Consider the following 26,717-nt stretch of genomic DNA (forward strand, 5'->3'; position numbering starts at 1 on the left):
AATGCCGCGGGGGATATTTAATCCCCCGCGGATTTCCCTATGACGACTGGTGAAATTTACATGCCCCTTCTGGAAAAGGGGCCAGTGTAGACGTAGCCTTGCAGAATCCCCTCCCCGCTTTTAGACAGGTTCTCTTCTCCAGAACTGCCTTACTCCTTGACAAACAGCATTAGTTTTCTATCCTCAATTAAAGTATTTTCCACAACACAGTTGCTTATATGCAACTTTCAACTCCCTTCTAAAACTCTCCCCAGCCTTCTTCAAAGTGAAATTAAGATGTGCCATATTGCCTTTCCTTTCCTCAATACCAACTCCTTCTTCCCCCCCTCCCAATCATCGACACCGTCTGCTTTTCTCCTTAAACCCCCTCTCCACCTGCCCTAGTGACATACCCTCTCACTGCCAGATCTGCTTCACCCTAACTGCCAGCCTATTCTGGTCCCTTCATCCAATGCTTCACTCTCCCCTGGCTCCTTCCTTCACAAAACAGGCACAGACTAATTTCCCCTAATCTCAAACCTGTCTCTTGATGCCATCTCTCTCTCCTAATACTGCCTTAAAGAATCAAAGGACTGGAAGGGACCTGAGAGTTCATCTAGTCCAGTCCCCTACACTCATTGCAGGGACTAAGTATTATCTAAATTTGACAAGTGTTTGTCTAACCTACTCTAATTATAGAGAGTCCACAAGCTCCTTGGGCAATTTATTCCCAGGCTTAACCATCCTGTCAGTACGGAAGCTTTCCCTACTATCCAACATAAACTGCCCTTGCTGCACTTTAAGCCCATTGCTTCTACTTCTGTCCTCGGAGGTTAACAAACTTTTATGTACACTACCTGAAAACAGTTATGTTCCATCTCAGTCTCCAGGCTAAACAAACCCAAGTTTTTCAATCTTCCTTCATAGGTCATGTTTTCTAGACCTTTAATAATTGTTGCTGCTCTTTTCTGGATGTTCTCTAATTTGTCCACTGCTTTTCTGAAATGCAGCACCCAGAACTGGACACAATACTCCCGTTGAGGCCTAATCAACACAGATTAAAGTGGAAGAATTACTTTTTCTGTCTTGCTTACAACATTCCTGCTAATACACTCCAGAATGATTGCTTTTTTGCAACTTTTGTACACTGCAGAGTCATATTTAACTTGTGATCCAGTATGATACGCTGAGGCAATTCTCTGTCAAAAAATGAAAAATTCCGTGCCAAAAAATGAAAAATTCTTCAGACAATATTTTGAGATTCTGTTTAATTCTGCAAATTTTATTTCTCAGACTAACATTATATAATCAGGACAGTATCAATCACTGTGGTAATTTATTTGCAAATACATGTCAGCAAGTATGTCTGTAATAAAATACAGGCACACATAAAAGACCACCCTGGAGTAGAGAGTCAGAGAAACTTTTGACAACCTAGTTCCTGATGTTCTGCTCCCTTCCCTTCATAACTCAGACACAGGGCCAGACGCTCACACACTCTATCCCCTGAAATCAGACATGGAGGCCCCTACAGCCCAAACACTCGCATTTGGTACACCCAGAGCACAGGGATGCAGAGGGAGAAACAGCCTGATTCAAGGTCCCAATCTTGCAGTTTCCTGCATGCCATGTCCTTGCATCAGGGCATTCTGGGAATTGTAGCTTATGGGAATCCTCCATTCCCTTCCCGACCCCACTCCTTTGCATTGTCTTCTGGGTTCTAGTAATCCTATTCTGGCCAAAATCTCTGCAGTCCATTTCTGTGTGGGAAGGAAAAGGAAATTCTGCACACCCAATATTAAGGGCACATCTAGACTTCCCACAGCTTTCAAAAGAAGATATGCAAATTTGTGCCGATATGCAAAGAAGCCTAAGGGATTTAGATGCTCTACTTCTATTGTATTTTAATAGGATAAAGGCATTTAAATCCCTCAAGCACCTTTGAAAATTCCAATGCCATAGTTGAAAACTGGGAACAAACTGAGGTTTATTCAATTATTATTGTGTTTCTGATTTAGGTGGCTTAAAGGAAATTAAGATCTTAATTCAGAGCCTTCTCCAATAAAGGGAAGCTCTTCCATTTAAGACATTAGTATGCATCGTGAATGACAGTGGCTAGAGAATTTGAAAGTTTACAGAGGGCTCCAGTCAATGTCAGCCACGGTTGGAGAGAGATGACAGAGGTCAGTCTGAAAATCCTTTATACAAAATCAAATACCATAGATCTGATTCTGCAACTCACATTTGCTCAAATTGGTCCATAAATAAAGTCAATGAGACTATTCATTTGTGTTTCAAATAAGCAGAGCTTTTAGATGCATATCTAATTTTGAGTCAGTGAGAAAACTCGCATGCTTAAAGTTAGGAATATGTTATAGTGCCTTACCAGACTTCAGCCTCAGGGAAGAACAAGATTGGGCCTACCCTTTGTAAGCCACATTGCTATAGTAAGATTAGCCCAATAATTCTAAGTATCATACTGATGGGAAAAACTGACATTCATTGCCTTTGTTCAGAAAAATAAGTGCAACTTCCTTTCTTTATGTTTAATTACTTTTTAATATACATTTTGAAATCATGTTCTGCCCTCCTGGAAAGAAAGCTTTTCAACTTGATTAATTTTCCAGCCCAACCTGACAAGGTAATCACTCAAATGCTGCCAGTTAATGGAGATGGAAATCTCAATTCCTTAGTTACAAGCAATTTAAATGCAGAATCCCCCTTACAAAATGGAATTTTTGTAAGCAATCCTCCCGGGTACAACTGAAGACTGACAATCCTTATAATTTCAGAGCTCCTAGTAGAACCCAGTTATATCTACCCTTCCTGTGGAGTGTGATACTTAATGTCAATAGAACTATGCTTGGTAGGAAACATTACAGTTTTTAATAATGACTTGCAGTATTTAACATAATATATTTAGGTATCTGGGTTTTTTTGACTATTCAAATATCTCCATTTCATTTTAATGGAAACATTTTATCACAGAGTTAAAAAAAAAGAAAGCTGGTATCAGGAGATGATGCTTTTTTCCAATCAATTCATAGTCTAGTATAAAAGAAAGATCTGAAATTTAACCTGACTTTTTTTTGCTGCTGAATGATACAGCACTACACACCACTAAACCACAGAGAACAGAGTTCCCTAGAGCTGGTCAGAATTTTCTGTATTAACTAGGGTGTCAACTGATGTGTGTTAATGCCTGCAATTAATGCAGGGAAGGATTAATTTTTTTAACGCCTTACGCACAGGCATTAATGCTACGCTGCCCCTTTGAAGCGCCACTCCGACACTTCAAAGGGGTAGTGCAATGTGGAGCTGGGGATCAGCTGGGCACTCCAGCTGATCCCCGGCTCTGTGTTACACTGCCCCTTTGAAGCACCGGTCTGGAGCTTCAAAGGGGCAGCGCATTAGGAGCTGGGGATCAGCTGGGCACTCCAGCTGATCCCCAGCTCCTAATGTGCTGCCCCTTTGAGGGGCCAAGGTGCTGCCCCTTGGAAACGCCGGGGCGACCTTTCCAAGGGACATCTGCACTGAGTCTGGGGTCAGCTGAGAATTCCAGCGGATCCCGGGCTTCTGCAGTGCTGCTCCTTTGAGACGCCGCTGCAGCATTTCAAAGGGGCAATGCACGCGATTAATCGCAATTACTTTTTTTAATTGCTTGACAGCTCTAGTATTAACATTTTTCAATGAAATCTTTTGTGGAAAAATGAGAAAAAACAATTGATTACATTTTTACCAATATTTCCCCTTCTGCTATTCCGGTAGTTCTTAGGCTTTCAGCAGGAAATTGCAATTTCATACAGCTCTGAACACATGCTAAATTCATTTATTCTGACTCTTCTCAATTTTTAATATTGCAGTTTTCTATGCAGAGTGTTTTGCATACTTTGCACTGATAGGATATTGAAGCACATATAAATGTTACAGATATTCTATGGCAATCAGATTTCTTCCTTCTGTCCTCTGCAGAATTCACTTGTCATACCACAATCCTTAAAAGCCTGTTTCTATAACTGGTTAGCATTCTGAAATAATTAGCGTTAATTACTATCTTTCACAAAATGTATTTTGTCATTTATTTGGCATGTCAGTAGTTAAGAAAGCTGATTAATAGCATTAAATTATACACAGTTAAAATGAGGAAACATTTTTTTTACAACATACTTGTATTTTACAACTTATATCGGGATAGAAATGAGATGCAGTAACTGTAACTTAAACTTTAAGCAATATAGATCGCTAAATTATAAGAATATTGAAGATGATGGGAAAGTAGAAGACCTAACTGAGTATTCACAGAAATAGCTGATCATAGTTCTGTTCAATGGATTACAGGTATATGAAATTATTAGGCTCTCACACTTTTATTCTAGCTCCCATTAAGGCAAAACTTTCACAGCTACAACTGGCAGTAATTGGCACCCTTACTAGCATTCTCACCAGACAGAAAGAAGATTTGAAGATTTCAACAGACTTAGCCTATATCTACACTAGACCCGCTAAATCAAACACTAGAAGATCGACATTTGGAAGATCAATCTTCTCTGTAGTGTAGACATGCCCTTAGATATTGAATCACAACACTCCTAAGTCTGGTCTACTTTGGAAAATTGCTCCATCCATGTCAATGGATGTCAGCAACAGTTGCATCTGAACCAGTGCCAAACATGATTTAACTGTATGGTACACCAGGGTGAGGAACCTCTGGCACAATAGCCACATACAGTTCATCAGGGTTAGCAATGGCAGGCTGCCAGATGCTCTGTTTACCTGAGCATCCACAGGCATGGAGCCCCACAGAACCCAGGGGCTGCAGTTCACCATTCCTGGCCAAGGGAGCTGTGGGAAATGGCATAGGCTGGGCCACTTCTTCCAAGGCTCCCATTGGCTGGGCCACTGCTTCCAGCAGTTCCCATTGGCCAGGAATGGTGAACCATGGCCACTGGGAATTGTGGGGCTCCATGCCTGTGGATACTCAGGTAAACAAACACACTGCCCACCAGTGATTAACCCTGATGGACCATGTATGGCCCATGGACTGTAAGTTCCCCTCTCCTGCTGCAGACCGTGGCAATCAGTGTTCAGACCCATTTGAGATACTGAGGTTGTAATCTGAACAGGCTTACATAGGAGCAACTAAAATCAGAAAATGCCCTTTGAAAGCTGGCATCAAAAGGCAATGTTTTCATTTAAACCTAAGTCTTAGTATTACAATGGCCCAGTGGTAACTTGTGCCCTTCTAGCATGTGAAGAACAACTACATTTAAAACACTGAAAACCAGGAAACCCAAAGTTAAGGATTACACCACCACAGCAATCATTTCTCTGTTGCCTCCTGCACTCTACCCTTGAATCCCTAGCAAAAGCCAAGAGAAATTGTTCAATAAGCTGTTCAATGGCTAAACTTTCAAGGGAAGTGGGAGCTTCTCCATCTTAATGTTTTCAGCTCAAGACTGGATGCTTTAGTGAGAGATGCTTTTGTTAATCGTAACATATTAGATTCAATACAGGAGTATCTGGACAAAATGTTCTGGCATGCATAATGATTGACGTAAGACTATATGGTTTAATGCTCCCTTCAAACCTTAAATATATGACTGTACAGTACTTTGTATGAAGTGCTATAGTTTGTATTGTGTTCTATAGATTTGAATTCCAGCATTTATGTGCACACGCTCCAGCTACCTTCACTAGGTTAGGAGTAGTTGTACTGCATGGTGGAGGGAATATCTGGGGCAGTTTGAAAGAATTGGGACTATAATATGAAGAGAGGGTCATGTGGAATTTGAAGGATCAAGTATTCCTCATTTCAGGACTGAATTTTGTAGGCTGAGCTAATAGAGAGGCACAAGGGTATCTTCTTGCCGTGAGGTTTCTGACCAGTATGGTGACAGACTTGATAGTGGTCTCTAAGGCTTAGTTAAGGGTTAGTGAAGACAGTGTCCAAGAGGGATCTATTGGTTAATTTTCTGGTGAAAGGGTGGTGCTAGCTGGCAATGCTGGGGTGGTTTTGTGGAAAAGGCTTAGTATTTAAGTGATGGTCATATGTTGGTAGCTCGTTTGTTGTGCCTAACTAAACCCAAGTTTCACTGTAGCAAAGAGAACTTGTTAGCTTTGTCTTACAGTGTGCATATACTCTGCAGCATCTGTGAGGGTAGAGTGTTAGCATATATGGTGGGCGAATGTCTGGCTTGGGGAGATAAGCCCCAGCCCTGCCCCTTATGTCCAAGGCCCTGCCCCTTTCTTGATAACTGGAGCCCTTCCCCCATTATGGTCACTGGCTCCTGCCCAAGACTAGCACCTTCCCCCCGCCCCCATGCCAGGTACCTGTACAGCACAAGCACCCCCCCCCCCCCCCCCCACAGCTCTGGAGCACTGGGCAGCCACACAGCCCTAGCCCCTGGAGCAACTGCAAGGCCCCATCCTTCCCGACCAGGCAGAGCACCAGTTGGTTGCACTGTGGCCCCAGCTTTCCCAGCCAACTGAAGCATGGGTGGGGTTACCCATCTTTTTGGGAAGGCAATGCCTTCCCTTGCGTACATTACCCACTGCCCATGAGTGTTAGTTTGTGTACTTGACATGTCGGAGCATTGCTAAAAGAGGAGAGAGATAAAGTTACATAGCAGAGATTAACTTTGCATTTCCTGCTTGTGTGCAGTATATGTTACACATGCTGTACATTCAGAAAGGGCATGAGGTACCACTGGGCAACCGTAACTCTATGTTAATGAAATTTTGAGGCATTTCATTTCCTTCATTTTTAACAAGTAATAACATTTCAATGTCCTGATGTATCACAGCCCAGTTATTTCAGTCCAATGTCTCTGGCTCATTGTCATGATTAGCCTAGCTACAGAATGCACTGGCTGCCTTTTGGTTTCTTCATTGCCTCTGCATCATCCCTCACCTGGCTGTCTGCTCAGCACAGCCCAATTCTCCCTCCTCAGACCTTCTATCCATGGAAAGATGGGCATAAGCATGAACTCTGCAGATGGAAGATGTGGGGAAAGGATACAGGAAGAATGTAGGGACTAGCCTGGAGTCATTGTGGTGTTTTGGAGACAGACACAAACTTTTGAGAGACATACCCCACCCTGTCTTTCCAATATCCTAAGCAGACACGGCTTCAACTAAGTTGCACATACAAAGAATTAACATTTTAAAAAAATCATATATAGGTTATTAAGACTGCAAAGTCAAGTGCTCAACAGTAGGAAATACTGGTATTAAGGTTGTCTGTATAACCTTAAGTCTGTCTCATAATGCATTATAATACATGATCATATTTTTTCCACAAGGCCTCTGACTCATTCAGTGCATAAATAGGCACAAAGCAGCAGCAGGATCTATTCTGTGTTCTGTCCAGAGTTTGAGCTGTTTTTGTGAAATAATGTTGCCAGGATGGTACACACACTGTGCTATAGAACATTAACAATTTATACCTGGTAGTCAAAGACAAGGTGAATTACATTAAAAAAAACACACACAGAAAATGGTTATTATGAACAGTTTATAACTCATCCAAACCTGAATGGGTTTACATCAGGCCATTTTTAAAAGACATACAGTATCCCTGAGTTCACTACGATCTTCCTACCAAATTTCAAAATCCCTCTTCAAATCATGGAAGTGCTAGAGCTCCTTTTAAAAAATTCATATTTTATTTTTACAGCAGAATTCATTAGCAAACTTTAATATAGTTTACTGCTTTGCTTGCTGTAATAAATGGAGACTATGGAACATTCAAGAAAGTATTTTTGAGTAAAAAGAAAAAAGAGAGAGGTATGAGCTAGAGGAAAATATGCGAACGAAGGAATGTATCTGGAGATCTTTAAAGTTAGCTGGTTCTACGTGGGCCTATAAATGGAAGAATAAACCCCAGAGAGAAGACTAGGATATATTTAATGTTAATATCAAATACTGCATTACAAAAACTAAGACAGAAACAGTAAAAGCTACCATAGGTAGGAAATTGAGACTCACTACAGTAAGTATCATAGAAATAATCCAGATTGAGACTAGGTTGTTTATTAAATAAGAGCCCAATCTTTACATACAAGCCTTACTCATGTGTGTAAAAATTATTCATGGATTTTATCCCATCCATCTCAATGTGAGTAAGAATTTCTTAATCAGCACCTATCGGTTTTAGAAGGGATTTTTTTTAGCCAATAAGACTCCTCACCAAAATAAATCCGGTCATTGATTTTACTGTATTTTTAAGGCCTGGTCTATACTACAACATTAGGTCAATGTATGTTGCCTTACATTGATTTAGCTGCAGAGAGGACTTTTCTTCAATCTGGCTCCTGCTGACATAAGAGATTCTCTACACCAAATTAGTAACACCACCTCCCAAAGCAGCAGAGAGTCACACTCAATGTAATTAGGTCAACACAGTGCCAGTAAGAGACTGCTTTGCTTATGTCAACTGTTACTGGCTTTCAGCAGCCATTACATAGTGCCTGACACTGCTAGTACAAGCACTCTTGTACACTGCCAACTCAAGGACCCAAGCATGCACACATGTATGCTATTTAATAACTGTCATGGTTGTTTGCCAGTGTAATTTTGTAGTGTAGTCTTGGCCTAAATAACAAGCACAAGTTATTCACTGTATCAACCTTCATGGGTTTTCTGAAGGTGCATAAGCAGATTGTTAAATCAATGTGAAGGCATGTGCAGTGGGGCGGCTGCACCACTCTGGCAACAGAATGGTTAAAAGCAGGTTGGAGGGAGTTGGCACAAATCAAACCAATTAGGGCGAACTAGAGATGGCCGGTCAGGGCCAGGCTAGGCCCTACAAGAAGACTGAAGGATGGAGAATGACTCACCGTTTTCCTGATCAACAAGGGGAAAAGAGTTGGGTCCAAGTAGGGAAGGGAACCAGCATCATTTGGGACAAAGCAGTGCTGCGCAGGCTCAGGGGAGCAGTAGCAGGAGAACTCCAGCCTGACCCCAGCCAGATTGAGTCTCCTGATAAAAGGGATAGAGGGTGCTATAGGAAAGTGGCTTTGAGAATACTGGAAGTAAAGGGAAGTGGGGAAGGAGGGCAAAAGGAGGCTGCCACCTGAGAGTCCCTGGGTTGTGACTCAGAGTAATGGGTGGGCCAGAGATGCCCTTACACTGTACCTTGCCACCACTGAAGTATGGCCAATACAGACTATGGCTTGTCCATGAGGTGAGAGATTGAGTTGCAGTTGGCCATGGAGGCATGTGTGAGCCTGAGGACTACTCATACTCCAAGAAAGGGGGAGAACAAAATGATGGGTACTTTCGGAGGACAGTGTCCTGACATGGACACTGCAGTGCAAGAGAGTGATGTAGGTCCAGAGAGACACGATGGAGACAGCTGAGCAGCATGAGGATGGACAAAGCACACCCGCAAAGGGGGCCTTGTTGATGAACTGAGCTGATTCCCAGACTGAACAGCAGGAGGCACCAATGTGGTGAGTACGATCTATTATAGCAGTGGTTCCCAACCGGTTGTCCACGGACACCCCAACCTGCCGGGCTGTGGCACATTGCCTAGCCACGCCCCCAGCTATTGATTAGCCCCGCCTGCTAGAGTACCCTATAAAGAAATCCCCTTCTGCCCACTTCACCATGCAGCAGGTCTGGAGATGGAGCCAAGGCACAGTGAGGCTGTCCCTACTGGGGCAACCTCACCATGGCCCCAGTTCCAGCTCTGACAGCCACTACACGGCCCAGCTGGCGGGGCCGTGTGGAGAATGGCTGTGATGCTAGGGGAAGAGCCTATGCCACGGACATATGGTGAGCAGCTGGGGCCTGTTCTGGCAGCTGGGGGCGGGGTCTGTGCCACAGCTGCATGGTAAGTGGCTGGGTCCTGCTCTGGCAGGGGAGCTGGGGCCTGCTCGGGAGAGGGGAGGGGGCTAGGGCCTGTCACTTGACAGGGAGGCTGGCACCTGCTGTGGCTGCGTGGCAAGAGAGGCCAAGGCCTGCTGGGGGAGTTAGGAGAGAGCAGGGACCTGCTGCAGGAGGAGGGCGACGGTACCTGCTACATGGCAGGGGGCCGGGATCTGCTCCGTCCGGTGGGCAGCTGCTCTGGTCGCTGCGGCTGAATAAAATAATATGGGAGGCCACAGGAGTCAGGTTTGGAATGTATGAGGGGGCAGGGATAGATATTTTGCCAAACAGCAAATGTTTTATTTGCATATTTTTTATTTGAATAATGAATATGCAAATATTGCCGATATAAAAAGGCTGGGAACCACTGTATTATAGCACATTTAGTTACAAGTGAATTTTCGCAAACCACATTTATGTTAAGAAACTCTAAAAGACTTGCACAAAAACCAGTTGCACAAACAGTTACTACTCCAATTCAGCTCCATAGAAGCAGATGGGTTTGGCCCTAGTTATGAAAATCTGCTGTTCCCTCATCCAAACCATTTCACTAAAAGTATCATGGATAAGGTTCTCATTTTTCATATATAGTGTGAGGAGGAACTGCTAATATAGCAGGCTCTAACTGAATTTTATATTGGGGAGATCCACACCACAAAGATAAGGATTCCTTCTCTCCCTTACAGGCTGTAAAGTAGAGCAACACTGAAGCCATTATTAAAGGCACAGGCTGATAGTATTCTTCACAGCTTCCACACTGCCCTTTCAACTAGGAAATAGAGGGTGGTTCCATATAGTTACAGACCCATGACCTCAGCCATCCCTAATAACTTCAGCATCCTTCCCTGCCTACATAAAAGAGGTATATGCAGGCCTGTATATGGGAGAGAGGGAGTGATGGGTGCAAACGTACCACTCCTCCCCATGGTCTCCCAAGTAAGCATGAGGGGGCTTTGTTAGGGCAGCTGTTCTCAAACTGCTGCCTTCCAGATGGTCCACAGCTCGAGCACAGCTCCCTTTCCCTTCTACCTTTCCTCCCTCTCCCAGCAGTATGGTGCCCACACTAGTGCTCCAGCCTTGAGTGCCCTCCCTTGCAAAGCTGGAGTGCCAGCGCTGGCTTCCCTTTGGTCGGGGGGAGAGGAGCCCTGAGCCTCCCCACCAGATCCACTTCATAGGGAAGAAGCGGAGCAAAGTGGAGCCAGAAGTGCCTCCATGTGCTACCACTCCCCCTCCCCTGTCCACACCTAGGGAAACAGCAGTGCACTCGCACGCTACATGGAGGTTTTCCCCATTGCTCCCATTGGCCAGAATCCAATTGGGAGAGCCATGGGGCATGAAAGCAATTAAGTGCCCTCCACCCCCTCAAGTCCAGACCCCAAGCTCCTATTATGCTCTTATACCACCTCCTGTCGAGACCCCGCATCCTCAGCACGTGCCTGCACCCTTCCCCCTGGCCTATACCACCTCCTGTTGAGACCCCCACCCCCAACCTGCTCCTGTACCCTCCCAAGCTCCTGTGCCTCCCTCCTGGCCACACTCAGCACCTTCCCTTGCTCTTGCCCCCTCCCCCTTGCCAGACACTCTACTTCCAGCCTGCTCCTGCACCCCATCTCCAGCCCAGATCCTGTACTCTCATCCCTATCCCACTCGCTGTCAGTTCTATCCCTCACACTGAACCCCTCATTTTTATCCCCTCCCCAGAGCCTGGCATCCACAAAATCCACTAACACCAAAACCCCAGAAGAGTAAATCCAGCCCATGGGAAGCCCTGAACCTCAGTCTTCCCTGTCCCTCCCCCTCACCCCGGGAGGCTGGAGTGCCAGAGGAGTGAGATGTCTCAGTGGGGGCCACATCAGTGAAGGTTGTGGGTTTTGGAGTGGTTTTTTTTGCTTCTCACATGTGTAGTCCCCAACTGGTTTTTCTGAGGGTCAGTGGCTTCTGATCCAAAAAAAGTTCCCCACCCCTGCCATAATAAAGAAAACATTGAAACCTTTTGTGTTGGACTTAAATTAATATTTTACTTTATTTAAAACGAAGTTTGATAAATTAGCATAAGAAAGTTAAAGCACTCAATCTGTTTAATAATTTAATATTTCCTTGCTTACTGGTTAAATTAAATTGTTCTCCCTAGATGCAGCACTAGCAAAGTGGTGTAATTATGTAACTAAAAGCAAGTTTCCATTAGGAACTGTTGGTCTGTGGAAAGGTTTGCTTTGAGCCAGATGGGCCATAGGCCAAAAAGTTTGAAAACCACTGTGTTAGGGGGATGGGAGAGTGCTGTGTTGTGAGGGATGGGAAGGCGGGGCTTGAGACAGCACAGCAGGGAGAACAGTGATCCCCTACCCACATGGAGTGGCCCAGGCCTGGCCCTGCTGGCTGGAAGCCCTGTCACTAAGGCAGATCAGCAGCAGGCAGAGGCAGCCAAAGAAGCAGAGGACTATGGTGGCCGCACTGCCTGCCATGATCCCAGAAGGTAATTTCTATAAACCTTTTTTACTGTATAAAATGCTGTATGTTATAATAAAATCATTTTACCAATAACTGTTTCCACTCAATTTTTTCATCAATTTCTCGTATGCACACTCATTGCATGACTTTTTTGAATTCTTTTATATTTAAAAAAACTGCGGTCCACATTTACAAACAAAGCGCACACACCCCCACAGAAATTCCTGTGTACAGGCCTGGCATAGGTTGTCCTGCAGCCAAATCTCTGCAAGACCATGGAAGGGAAGAGGAACAGGATTTTTCCTGATGTCTACTCAAGACAACAGGTCACAAAATGCGGTCCTGGTTTTAAGGCTTGTCTCCACTACATGATGGATCAACACTGCATCAATCAGATCAATCTACCTCCAAGCACTTTCCCATTGACTTTGGTAGGACGAGAAGAGTAGGCAGCATGCTGGGAGAGAATCAGCAGCTGATTTTACCGCATGGAAGACACCGTGGTAAGAAGGTCTAAGTACGTCTGCTTCAGCTATATGAATAGCGTAACTGAAGTTGTGTATCTTAGATTGACGTGGAGACATAATGTAGAACAGGCCTTAGAGTAAACACTGAACTGTGTTCTCCGTGAAATAGAATTAATTGTACAGTCTAATCCTGCAGATTCTTATGCACATTATTAATTTTACATGTGAGTAGTCCCACTAAAGTCAATGGGACTACTTATTAGAATAAAATTACATGTATTACAAAGTTGGAATCAAAGGAATCAAACCAAAGTCCTTACAGATTGAGGGCTCTTATCCACAAACACTTATGCCTTGCATGTGAGTTCAGTCTCATGGAAAGCTATTTATGTTGTAAGTGTTTGCAGAATCAGGGCCTTCATAAGAAAGGCACAGATGGATGGTGGGAGACAGAAAGGCAATATGAAACAGAGTGATTGTGTGATGATATTTGGCACATATCTTGCTACAGCTGGGATGTTTATATTAGAATTTTATGAGCATGTGAAAATCCAAACTATAGAAATTGCCTCAGTAGAAACTGCCTCAATCTAAGGTAAGTGGAGCATTGGCTTTAAAATAGTGGGACTGTTTAAAATAGTAAGTTTTTACTCAGTGCGAGGAAAGGTGTTAGAATCTGGTCCTACTATCTACTTACTAAACTGGAGGCAGGAGATTACCTGCAAAATCTAAAAGCTACATTAAAATGTCTTCCAACTAAAAGCTATTTTAATATATGACTTAGATTATCTGAATACCTGTATAATGAAAAGACAAAAGATTTTGCGATGGAAGTATTGCTTCAAATTCAAGAATTTAGCCTTATGAATTTATAACTGATACTAATCAGGGTTTTAAAAAATTCTTAATTTGAGAGATCATTATTTTAGCTGATTAATATTCTGCAACTTAGATTTGCTGCGTTTAGTAGGCCCATCACTTTGAGAATTTGTGAATTAGTGCATTCTTTATGCAAAAACAATGAACAGTCTTGTGGCACCTTAGAAGCTAACACATTTGTTAGTCTTTAAGGTGTCATAGGACTGCTAGTTGTTTTTACTGTTCCAGACTAACCTGGCTACCGCTCTGAGATTCCTTATGCAGTAATCCAAAGTAATTTACATAGCTGAGCATCTTCACAATGGAATACCTTCACAGTAAGCATTGTCCTCTCGAAGGGCTCTGAAACCATCTCGGCAGCTACACACGGCTCTGTCCTCTAAATTTCTGCAGACAGAATGCTCCATGCAGCTATGTCCTTCAGCACAAAAGTTATGGCCTGTATGAAAACAAAAGAGACTGTTAAAAACAGGCTTGAAAGGATTAGATATATTTACCAGTAAGTGTCAGTAAACATCCATTTCACCATATATGCCCAACCGGATAAAAAATATTTCCATCAATAATCATCAAAATTTACAGACAGGCAAAGCGAGAAAAATGTAGCTAGAGCCCAGTCTTAATGTGTATACAATGGGTTGTAATGCCATAGATAGTGGAACTGGAACAGAGTGTCACTTAGGTAGTTTTAAAATTTTTATCTAGTGGTCTGCCATTAAATAATTATTGTCTGGCAAACATACACACAAACAGAATTTTACATGACTGAAAAATTTAAACCCAAAACTAACAAAATGCTTAAAAATAAAAATCTACATAATCCATCAAAATTACAAAAAATAAGTCAAATTCTCAAGCATAGTTAAAAAGTAACCAAAGATAACAAAACATCTACTCTATTGAATGCATTCCATACATAGACCAACTACACAAGCCAAATACACAAGAAGGATTGGAACTACATTCATTCACAAGTTTAATTCTCATGCTAATGGTTTAAATTGAGATACTGGATGGCTGGGACATTATCAACCAACCAGACAATGAAGGTGCCAATACAGGCAGTCCCCGACTTACGCGGATCCGACTTATGTCGGATCCGCACTTACGAATGGGCCTTTTCTCGCCCCAGAGCTCACGGGCGGCGGGTTGCCACCCGTGTCCTCTGGGGCGAGAAAAGCTTCTCCCGGTCTCCCTGGTCTGCTGGAGGGGTCCAGCTAAGCTGCTGGACCCCCCCAGCAGACCAGGGACACCCGAGCAAAGCTGCCGCCTGGGCGGCTTTCCTCGTTTGCCCGGGAGCAAAGCCGCCCAGGCAGCGGGACCCCCGCCGCCTGGGCGGCTTTGCTTCTGTCCCCCTGGTCTCCTGGGGGGGTCCAGCAAAGCCGCTGGACCCCCCCCCCCCCAGCAGACCAGGAACACCAGGCGGCGGCTTTGCTCTGGTGTCCCTGGTCTGTTGGGGGGGGGGGTCCAGCGGCTTTGCTGGACCCCCCCAGCAGACCAGGGGAACAGGAGCAAAGCCTTGGAGCACGCCCGCAGCGGGACAGCCCAGGCGCGCTTGGGCTGTCCCACTGCGGGCGTGCTCCGCGGCTTTGCTCCCTGTCTCCCTGGTCTGCAGGGACACGGGAAGCAAAGCCTTGGAGCACGCCCGCAGCGGGACAGCCCAGGCACGCTTGGGCTGTCCCGCTGCGGGCATGCTCCGCGGCTTTGCTCCCCGTCTCCCTGGTCTGACCAGCAGACCAGGGAGATAGGGAGCAAAGCCTCGGAGCACGCCAGCAGTGGGACAGCCACGGCGCGCCTGGACTGTCCCGCTGCCCGCGTGCTCTGCGGCTTTGCTCCGCGTCTCACAGGTCAGCAGACCAGGGAGACGGAGCAAAGCCGTGGAGGAGTTGGGCGGTCCGCCACCCCCGTCTCCCTGGTCTGCTGGGGAGGGTGCAGCTAGTGCCCCCCCCCCCAGCAGACCAGGCTTTTCTTACCTACCCCTGGGGTAGAGCAGCTGGGGGCTGCCGGGTTGGTCCCGCAGCGCCGCTCCGGACCAACCCGGCAGCACCCCAGATGATCTGCCCCAGGCGTCCTGATTCAACCGCTGCTGGTCAGTTTCAGCAGCGGCTGAATCAGGACGCCTGGGGCAGAGCAGCTGGGGTGCTGCTGGGTTGCTCCAGTAGCGCCAAGGAGCCGCGCTACTGGAGCAACCCAGCAGCACCCCAGCTGCTCTGCCCCAGGCGTCCCCAAGTCAGCCGCTGCTGAAACTGACCAGCGGCTGACTACAGGAAGCCCGAGGCAGAGCTGCTCTGCCCCAGGCTTCCTGGAATCAGCCGCTGATCAGTTTCAGCAGCAGCTGACTTGGGGACGCCTGGGTTTCTTAAGTTGAATCTGTATGTAAGTCAGAACTGGCATCCAGATTCAGCCACGGTTGAAACTGATCAGTTTCAGCAGCGGCTGACACCAGTTCCGACTTACATACAGATTCAACTTAAGAACAAACCTACAGTCCCTATCTTGTACGTAACCCAGGGAGTTCCTGTAGTTCTTTATGTCTGTGTAGAGTCTGGTTTTAGTTCTCTTCCTCTCTAATAGCTAACTAATGGTTCTTATCTGCCTCTTTTAACTAGTTTTTAGGTGCTAATAGACTATGTTATTTTCCAGTTTTTCCAGTTGCATACATACTCGGCTTTCTCTTTGATATTTATCTACCCTCTGCCTCTTTCTGTTTCTTCCCCCTCCCCGCCCTTCACTCCCCCCCCCCCCCCGCGCCCTCTTTCCTCATTTATTTTGGTTCTAGACATCCAACACGCCAGTCATCTGAAGGAGTGGGCTGTGCTCATGAAAGCTCATGATACCATCTACATATTTTGTTAGTCTTTAAAATACTACCAGAGTATTTGTTGTTTTTTAAGTTTTTCCTGTTACGACTAGCTCGGCTACCCCTCTGAGTCTTTTCTCTGTTAGAGAATCCCATTCGGGAAACTGTTTTTCTTAGAAGACACACAATTTACCTTCAGATTAGGAGTGCAGCATCTGCAGGGAGTAGTATAGGCTACAGACCCTGTCATCTCTTGCTTTCCAGTTCAACTCCAGGTCAGCGATGAAAAGAATCTATTATCATCTCATCTGTTAGGTGGCATATTTAAATCCCTTTACCTTATTTGTATCAATGGTTATATTGCATCACCTTCTTTAACCGTTTTTCTTTTTTCTCATTCAAGTTGGACTTGAAAGAAGTTGCTCAGTAATTCAGCAGCCCATTTATTATTGGGATTGCTTTTCTCCAAGCACTTCTTGTTCATGAGTATATTTGTAAAACCGTTTCATATTCCCTGAAAGCTTTGGCTAATGTTTTATTTTGCTTTTTTGTTACCCTTATCTTTTCCCTTCAAGCCCTGACTGAATATTCTTGTATAAGTATTTCCTCTTTGATATTTAACTTTTCATTTTTTATCTTATTGTTAGCAGCTCCTCTTGAAGCCACATTGGTTCCTTATTCCTTGCTTTGCTCTTTTTAAAGAGAAACTTTTAAAATGCATTTTTAATAGCAATCTCTAGCTTTCTCTCAAATGGAAGATTTTAATTGAGTCTTTCCACTCCCTCAGTAGATTTCTTCCCCATATTCGCTTTCCTAAAATCCAGCACCACTGTATTGCTATACTTGGTGAGTCTGTTCTTTAGTGTGGTGAGTTTACATGGGTTATAGGTAATTTTAAGCTTCCAGAAAAAAAATCACACACTATATAAATATTTTGTACAGTTGGGCTGCACCACCTTTTCACTTTTTTATTAATATTTTCAGTGATTTAATTGCTCTAGACTTGAAATCAGCATTAGAATTAGCTAAACAGTAATTTTTTCAATATTTTTTTCAGTTCCTGCTTCCTTGAGTAAGGCTCCTGTAGTACAATGAGCAGAACTGGTCAGGTTTCAGGAGGGACCTAGATTAGTGTGACAGGAGTGGCTGAATAGTGCAAGCTGGGATAGGCTGCCACCAGGATATACCCAAACCTATCAGTATGCATCCTCAGTAAAGATCTTTCCCTAAAACTCCACTTGCCTGCTGCATCATTTCTTGTTAATGAAACAGCCCTCATCTTCTTCAACTTTATAGCAATGTTTATGTTAGCATTTCAAATAGAAAAAAATAGAATCTGCTTGGAGGGCATAGTAAGAGGTGTGGGGGTCATTTCTGTTTTGGCTCAGGGAGGGTGTATCTGTATGTATGAGTTCAATCCAAAGAAGCAAGAGCCAGGCAGATTACGATTGCAGGAGAAAAAACAATGGTACAGGCAGAGAGAACTTTGAATGCTGATATGATCATGATACTAACCCAGGAATGGGCAATAATTTTTGATGGGGGGCCACTCCAAGATTTTGGAAAGTGGTTGAGGGCTGCACTCTTTCATGATATTAATCGTGATGCAGGGTCTGGGATGGAGGTTGGGTGCAGGAGTAAGGTTCTGGGGTGCAGGAGGGAGACTGGAGTCTGGGATGGAGTTGGGATGAAGCAGGCGGTTCTGACCTAGGGCAGGGGACTGAAGTGCAGGGGTTTGAGATGTGACCTATGGTAGGAGAGGATTGTGATCTGGGGCAGGAGATTGGGGTGCCAGATCTGGGTGGGGGTATGGGTGTAAGAGAGGGACAGAGGGTTTGGGTATGTTGAGTGTGGAAGGGCGGACAGTTGGGGCAGGAAAGAGCTGGGATGCCAGAAGCAGGCTGTGGCCAAGAGACTTACATGCCAGCTGCCAAACTAGTCTGCCTGCCTGCATAGCTTAAAATGTTTCCCAGCCAGCCTGTCTACCTGGCCATGTGCTTCATGAATAACTGAGCCCAGGAGAGGGGGCGTGATTCTTCTTAGCTGCATGTTATTCTAACAAGCAGCTCGCATTGTCTGGTTTCTACCAGAAACCGGCCAATGGGAATGTGCTGGGGGCGGGGCGGCTCCTAAAACTTCCCCTCTCTCCTCCAGTTTCAAAACAGAAATGTAGCCCTGCCAGCTGTGTTTCTGCACAGCGCATGGGGCTGTGGGGCAAGGTGGGGAGCCTGCCTGGGGCTCCCTGCTGCCTCTGCAGGCTGGATCTGATGGCTTGGCGGGCTGAATTCAGTCCGTGGGTCATATTTTGCCCAGGCCTGTACTAACTTCATGGACCTACCATGGTAACTGAAGCACACCTTTTTAAGTACTTCAATACCCCCTTCCACTGCATGCGTTCCTGCAGTAGTGTACATGCATTTTACAATGCAACATTCATTTGTATTTGTTAAGCTGCCACACTGTTATGTGAAACAATGGGGCACAGAGCCCCGGGCAGTTCCTTCCATCTCTATCTTTGCACTGAAAGTCCAGGAACATTCCATCTGTTTTGCCTATGTGTAAAAATTTGAGAACTATACTATAATCCCCAAAGCTTTTCTTTCTATATTTAGAAGACAATTTAAAGGCATTAAGACAAGGGGGAAATGATATAAACTTAGTCTAATTTCCTATAGATCAGCTAAGTACATGTCCACTGCAGAAGAGGCCAAAAATGTTGTGGAACACTGAGATTTCTCTAATCTCCAGGCTTTTTTTGGGGGGGGGGGGTGCATGCAAGCATAAATGAAACACTTTAAAAGGGTGACACCAATCATGTATAATTCCTTAGGAATTCTCTCATGTATGAAATACATGAATGCAACCAGCCCCATTCAATAAAATGTACATTATTACATCTCATTCAAACTATTTTTCAGAGTCCATGATGTGTAAATTACCTAATCAGTTTTACAGAATCTGCAGTGATAAAAAAAATGTCTTAGTCCAAAGGGATAAAAAAATTAATGAGTGATAAATACTGCTCATTATATTAAGCACAGGAAGATCCTGCTATGTTCTTACCTTTACAAACTTTGCAGCAACTATGAGACAAGGAGATTTGTTGAGAATCTGGGCAGTTCAAGGTTGGACAGTCCAATTTTGTAGTGCGCTGCATTTTGTGGTCCTGTTAAATTAAGATAATTATTCAATCCTGGAGATAACAAATGCAGCTGAATAACTCCTGTACTGTATTTATGTATTTAGATTTATAACAGACAGCAAAAGATGCCTCTCTCAAACTCCAGGTACCTATGACAATTTGAAATTACAACTAAACTTAACAAAACCAGTGAGCACCTCCATTATATGAGAGAAGCCATATCTGTATAGTAAATGAAAAATAAGGAAACGTTCCTCACTTTTCCCCAAAAATTATCCTCATGAAGCTTCCCTGACTTCTCCAGAAATCATTCCTAGAAGATCAACAAATTAGCTTTGTTACAGACTGCATTTGAGGGATTAAGGCAGTGGTCTTCAACCTTTTTTAAGCATGAGATCACTTTTTGAATTTAAATGCAATCCAGGATTTACCTCAGCCCAAATACTCTTGCCCTGCCTCCTTCTCACCCATTCTCAGAGGCCCCGCCTCTTTTTACTCCATCTTCCCTCATCCTCACTCATTTTTATCAGGCTGGGGACAGAGGGCTGGGCTGTGGGGGAGGGAGATGCAGACTCAGATCTTGGTCTAAAGGATTTAAGTGTGGGAGGGGTTCTGAGCTAAGCCTGGGGCAGGGAGTTGAGGTGCAGGTTCAGGGTGCAGGCTGTGGGAGGGAGTTTGGGTGCTGGGGGACCCAGGGCTAAGGCAGGAGTCTGGGGTGCAGGAGGGTTCAGGTCTGGGTCTGGGGTTTGGCATGTGGGCTCCAGGTGGCTTCTGGGTGGTGGTGCAGGGAAATAAGGCAGGCTCACCCCTACTCTAGCCCTGCACCACTCCCAAAAGCAGCTAGCAAATTCTTTCCATCCCTGCCTCCCCACCACTCTGTGGAGATGGGGTACAGAGTGGGGAGAGGGGCATCCTGACATTAGTGCCCCCTCCTTTTCTTCCTGAGCCCTGTACAACAAGCAAGAGGCTCCAGTGGGGGGGGGAGGGGAAAGCCCCAAGGCAGAGCACAGGAGCAGCACAGCAGTGCTGAGATGGGTAGATAAAGTGCCAGCACTTGATAGCCTCCCATCCAAACCTGTCAGGATCACCTGTCAAAGGCTCCAAGATCTACCAGTAGATCCCGATCTACTGGTTGGTAAGCACTGGATTAAGGTAAGGGGGTCTACACAAGTAATGCTATGCTAGCAGCTTCCTTTATTTTACCTAAAGAAAATTCAAGCCTGAGTAGCCTCTCTGATCTCAACTATGCAATAAGGCCCAAGAGAAAGGCAGTGGTATCTTATGAGGAGAGAGAGAGAGAGAGAGTTTCTCAAGTAGATTGGTGCCAGGACATTGAGCAGTTCAGAGGTGAAAATCAGTACATTAACAGGCAGCCAATCGAGATCAGAGAGAATAAATGTCTTACACTCAAGGTAAGACAGTTCTGGCCAGTTTAACAAGCAGGCTGCTACAATATGGTCTGTCTTTAGTTTCTGAATGGCCCCAAGTATAACGCATTTAATTGATGTAGTCTTGGAGATACAAAGGCACAAACCACAGAAGCACAACTTCCTGAAAAGCTCTAGAGTCTTTTGAAATTCAAGAAATGTTCTCAGAATATACAGATCTGTGTACGGAACACTCCTAATGGATTGCATTGCATATGCCATTGTTATATAGTTGATGTTTAATTTAAAATTATTTTCCCAAGACAAAAAGTGAGGATGAGCCATGATAACCAAAATAGTAAGCATCAGAAACCATTGTTCAGTCTTCACTGAATGATCTTCCCAGATACCATAGCACATTACCAAAATGAAACCAGAACCTGCACCAATAAACTAAATCTTGAACTATACTGTATGTCATTCACAATAATCAAACCACCTCAAAGTGAACAAATTTATGTTGGGATATGTCTACACTAGCCCCTTATGTCGATCTAGGGAGGCTAATGTGGGCAACCCGGAATTGCAAATCAAGCCCGGGATTTAAATATCCCTCGCTTGATTTGCATGTTCCCGTCTGGTCGCCATTTTAGAAATTGACTAGCCCGAAGTAACTGCCCGTGTCTACACGCAGCAGTGAAACGGGATTCTGGAATAAAGCCCCTAAATCAAATTAGGTGGTATTCCTCGTGGAATGAGGTTTACCACCTAATTCGATTTAGGGGCTTTATTCCAGAATCCCATTTCACTGCCGCGTGCAGACGCGGGCAGTTACTTTGGGCTAGTCAATTTCTAAAATGGCGACCAGCCGGGAACATGCAAATGAAGCGCAGGATATTTAAATCCCGGGCTTGATTTGCAATTCCGGGTCGCCCTCATTAGCCTCTCTAGATCTAGGGGGCTAGTGTAGACGTACCCTTAGAGTGCATGCTGAAGATTGGCCATTATAACAATCTGGTCTATTACAGGTTATACCTCCCAAATCCAGGGACTCTCTGGTCTGGCAACATTTGTGGTCTGGCAGGGCCATGGATGTTGCTGGACCAAAGATCCTTGGAGGAGCAAGTGGGAGCCAGGCGGAGAATTTGGGGATGGGTAGCCCCAGCCCAGCAGGAACCACTAGCATCAGCAGGGCCAGGTGGAGATGAGGAGCCTCACCTCAACCAGAGAACCCCTGGCATTAGCAGGACTAGACGGTGGGCGGGAGCCCCTGCCCCAGCCAGGGAACCCCAACGGCAGTGGGCCAGGGAACCTCTGGTGTCAATGGGGCCAGGCAGCTGGAGAGCCCCTGCAGGAGAACCCAGAGAATCCCCGGCAGTGGCAGGGATGGGCCACCAGAGACCCCCTGAAGCAGCGGAGCCAGGAAGCAGCAGGAGAGTCTTGGCTCCCCGGGGAATTCCCAGTGGCAGTGGGGCTGGCACCTTCTGAGCGGGGCTGGTGGTGGCCAGGTGGCCCCGGAATGGAATCTCAGGAACAGTGGCAGGGCCAAAAGCAGCCAGGAGGTCCTGTCCAGAACCTGGGGAACTCTGATGGCAATGAGCAGCAGCAGAGTGGGAGCCCCAGCCTTGGGAGCCCAGGAGCAGGGCAGCCAGCAGTGGAGAATTGACCTCCCCTGGTCCAGCATACTGCCTGTTTCAGGACTTGCCAGGTCCTGAGGATGCCAGACCAAGGAGGACCAACCTGTACTAAACACAACAGAAATGTTGCAGAGTTTCTATTTGTTTTTGGTTTTGTTTTTTTTCGTTTTGGTTTGGTTTGTTTTTTTCAGAGTTGAATAGGAAAATACATGCTTAAAAAAAAAGAAAAAAGTAGAAAAGTGATTTTTTCCATGTTTATGCATAACAAAATCCAGAAGGGGAAATTCCCTAAACTGCCCTGATAACATCAACACTAATCTACAAGCAAGAAATCGGTAACTGTGCCATCACTCTCAAGTCTCTCTTGAGCAGAGGTCATTATCTAGATTCTACTATGTGTAGAAATATGTGTGTAATAAAACAGCATCTGCCTTTGCGTCCCCATTTTACCTACACTTCTGACAGTATGTGGATTTGTTGCTCTGAAATGTCTTTCCTAGTGTTGCTGTTGGCAGCAATAAGTTTTCTGGGGCTTGAAACTGAGAATTTTTATCAACAAAGTCACCATACTACATTTCTGGCAGCACAGTCAATGACAAGTAAGGTGGCCAAATAGGTACAAACTTGCCAATAGTCAGGCAGAGTCAAGCCAGGTGTGCTGGCTCTTTGTGTTCACTAATGTGACCTCATAATTTCTAAATGAAATAAATATAATGTGGCCTCATGCAGACTTTACTCGTTGTTATTCATATACAGACGGATCACCAACAGGGATCAGTGTTGAAAATAGCAATTCACAGACCGTAAAACTGTAGAGTGGATTAAGCTATATTCTCAGAATTATTTCAGAGCCTATTTCTCTAGCAGCTGGTTTATGCCCTCCCCAAATGCCTTGCCCCTTGATTTCAATGTGACTGGGGGTACATCTACACTACAAAGTTAATTTGAACAAACAGACGTTAGTTCGAATTAACTTTGATAGGCGCTACACTAGCGCTCCGCTAGTTTGAACTTAATTCGAACTAGCGGAGCGCTTAATTCGAACTAGGTAAACCTCATTTTACGAGGACTAACGCCTAGTTCGAATTAACTAGTTCGAATTAAGGGCTGTGTAGCCACTTAATTCGAACTAGTGGGAGGCTAGCCGTCCCCAGCTTTCCCTGGTGGCCACTCTGGGCACCACCAGGGAAACTCTTCTGCCCCCATCCCGGCCCCGGAGCCCTTACAGGGGCATGGGCTGGCTACGGTGCCCGTGCCAGGTGCAAGCCTGCCAGCACCCAACCAGCAGACCCTGCACCTGGCACGGCTCGAGCCAGCCACCCGCTGCCACTCAGCCCTCCGCCTCTTCCTGGGACCAGGCTGGCGGCTCCCGGGAGCCTGCCCAGATCCGCAAGAGGCGGGCGCCCACCTGGTCTACTGTGGAGATCGTGGACCTCATCCACGACCTCCGCACTAGGCACAGGAAAGTGGCCGTCTAGGGCAGGATAGCTGCCAGCCTGGCCACCCAGGAGCAGGTGTGCATGAAAATCAGGGTGGTCCAGTGAGATCCCTGACCCTGAGCTTAGAATGGCCGTACTGGGTCAGACCAAAGGTTCATCTAGACCAGTAGCCTGTCTGCCGACAGCGGCCAACACTAGGGATCCTGGAGGGGATGGACCGAAACAATGACCAAGCCATTTGTCTCGTGCCATCCCTCTCCAGCCTTCCACAAACAGAGGCCACGGACACCATTCCTACCCCCTGGCTAATACCAATCCATGGACCCACCCTCCATGACTTTATCTCACTTCTCTTTAAACTCTGTTCTAGTTGTAGCCTTCACAGCCTCCTGCAGCAAGGAGTTCCACAGGTTGACTCTTTGCTTTGTGAAGAAGAACTGTCTGTTAGTTTGAAGCCTGCTACCCATTCATTTCATTTGGTGTCCTCTAGTCCTTCTATTATGGGAACTAAGGAAGTACTTTTCTTGATGCACCCTCTCCACCCCACTCGTGCTTTTATAGACCTTTATCATATTCCCCCTCAGTCTCCTCTTTTCTAAGCTGAGAAGTCCCAGTCTCTTTAGCCTTTCTTCATATGGGACCTGTTCCAAACCCCTGATATTGTAGTTGCCCTCCCCTGTCCCACCCTCTCTCTTCCCCTCTCCCACCTCCTTTTCCCAGTCTCCCCGAGTTTTGTTCAATAAAGAGAGATTCTATTTTTGAACACATGTGTCCTTTATTTTGTACATCAGGAAGGGGGGATACGGAGGGGTAAGTGGAAGGAGGTGAGGGAGGAATGGGGTACGAGCCACCGATGGGGAGGACTGGGCTGGCTCTGTGGGCTCCTCGGGGTGCAAGCTCTCCTGAAGGCCCTTGATTGACCCGCCCTCCGGATGGCAGCCTGCAGCAAATGCAGCCGGGCTGATGGCCGAGTGCTGTGATGTGCCGAGTGTGGGCACTAAGGGCACTCCAAGCCAGGACTGCTTAGCAAGCGGGGAACCCCTGAGAACTGTCTGTCTGGGGTGGGGGTCGGGACCCTTTAAGCACAGCCCTCGGCTAGCCTGAGACAGCAGCTCCACGCTCTAAGTCCTAATCTGATGCCCTGCCAGCACTGCTTCCGGCCAGCCTTAACCTCGGTTCAGGGTCCACTCAGTGTGGACATGCTAATTCTAACTAGTTTTTAAGTCTAGATGCACTAATTCGAATTAGCTTAGTTCGAATTAGCTAATTCGAACTAAGTTACTTCGAATTAGTGCTGTAGTGTAGACATACCCTAGTAGAGAGGTAAGGCACTACTCCCAATGACTAATGCTAACAGCATGTATCCCTTCGTCTATAGACATCATTTCTAAAACAGATTTATTGACAAATTATAATCTTAAAGTCATAAAGCTACAGTGAAGTGGCCCAGAAAGCAGCTCTGGCACAATATCCTGATGCAGGTGAGTGTGAGGTCAAAGGACACAAATGGGGAAAAGGTCTTGTAGATTCAGGAGAAGCACCAGCCCTAGCACTGAGGCTGAAGTATTGCCTGCCACATTTATCTGACATCCAGATCTTTAAGGGGCTGGAGCAGGGAGAATCTTTGCTCCAATTCTGTTTGGTAGCACAGTTTCTTCCAACTCAGACCTTGTGGAATGTATTTGCTCTTGCATATGACAGTTGCACTTGGAAACAACATTACCATTAGCAGACAGGTCTCTTCCCTCCACTAAACACACCGTTCTTCAGCTCCACACTGAAGTATGCATTTCTCAAACCAATAGCAAGCTCCACACCTAATGAAGCAGAGTAACATTCCACCACACTATCTCTCTGTACACTTTCCACACAGAAAAGCACACTGAAGCATCTTGCCCTACTTGGTAAAGGGACAGGTCAAGGCTGCGTGTTTAGTGTGTCTGTGACTCAATATCACACATGCTCCCTGTAAGCATGGATGCCCCTTTAAAAGTCACTTTTCACAGTAGATACATATGCATTTTTAATTATTGGGACATTATAAGACATTTTAAACATGTATTGAAAGAAAAGAGAGTTCCATCAATGTATTCTTACCTTGCACTCAAAAAGAACACAGTCCCCTGAATTTGAATACACTGTTTCTCTTTGTCCTTCAAAGTAAGTTCTGCCTTCAAATATGCACACCGCTTTAGGATAAAACAAAACAATGATTTGAGTAAGAAAGTTTTCAGTACTCTAGCTATAAAATTGTTTTATTTTCTTAAATCTATGCATATTTCAAAATTAAGTGATTCAACAACGAGCATATTCCATTCCAGGACACAGGAGTTTGGATAAAAGCAAACAAACAAACAAAAAAAAGAGCCACAAGGGGAGAAGGACAAAATCTAGGAGAGAAAAAGGTGTCAAGAAAAAACAGAGCTTTAAAGAAAGCAAAAAAAAAAAAAACAACAGACGCCACAAGTCTTAGATATGAACAAATCACTGATGACCATACTAAGAGCATTTTCAGCCAAATGCAGAAGGTAGAAACCAGGTTAAAGGGGATTTAGTAGAAGGCAAGTCAAGGTAGACAGTCTATAGAAGGCAAGTCAAGGTAGACAGTCTAAAGTGCGCATCTGAAGATTTACAGGTGAAAAAGAGGAGGACGTTAGGAGTGGGACAGATGGATGGAAAGTCAGTTTCT

The 26,717-nt window shown here is 45.3% G+C and overlaps 1 protein-coding gene across 1 annotated transcript in view; it reads right to left on the minus strand.

Annotated features, from left to right (window-relative positions):
* The window catches only part of NELL2 (neural EGFL like 2), a 290,204-nt gene that overhangs the window by 154,437 nt on the left and 109,050 nt on the right, over positions 1 to 26,717 (minus strand). The window contains exons 10-12 of the mRNA XM_006126494.4: positions 26,126 to 26,217; positions 19,507 to 19,609; positions 13,954 to 14,082 (exon numbers count right to left, since the gene is read on the minus strand). Coding sequence (XP_006126556.2) covers positions 13,954 to 14,082; positions 19,507 to 19,609; positions 26,126 to 26,217 — 324 coding nt within the window. The remainder of the gene's footprint in view (positions 1 to 13,953; positions 14,083 to 19,506; positions 19,610 to 26,125; positions 26,218 to 26,717) is intronic.

Source organism: Pelodiscus sinensis, chromosome 1 (genome assembly GCF_049634645.1).
Source record: "Pelodiscus sinensis isolate JC-2024 chromosome 1, ASM4963464v1, whole genome shotgun sequence".
Lineage (NCBI taxonomy): Eukaryota > Metazoa > Chordata > Testudines > Trionychidae > Pelodiscus > Pelodiscus sinensis.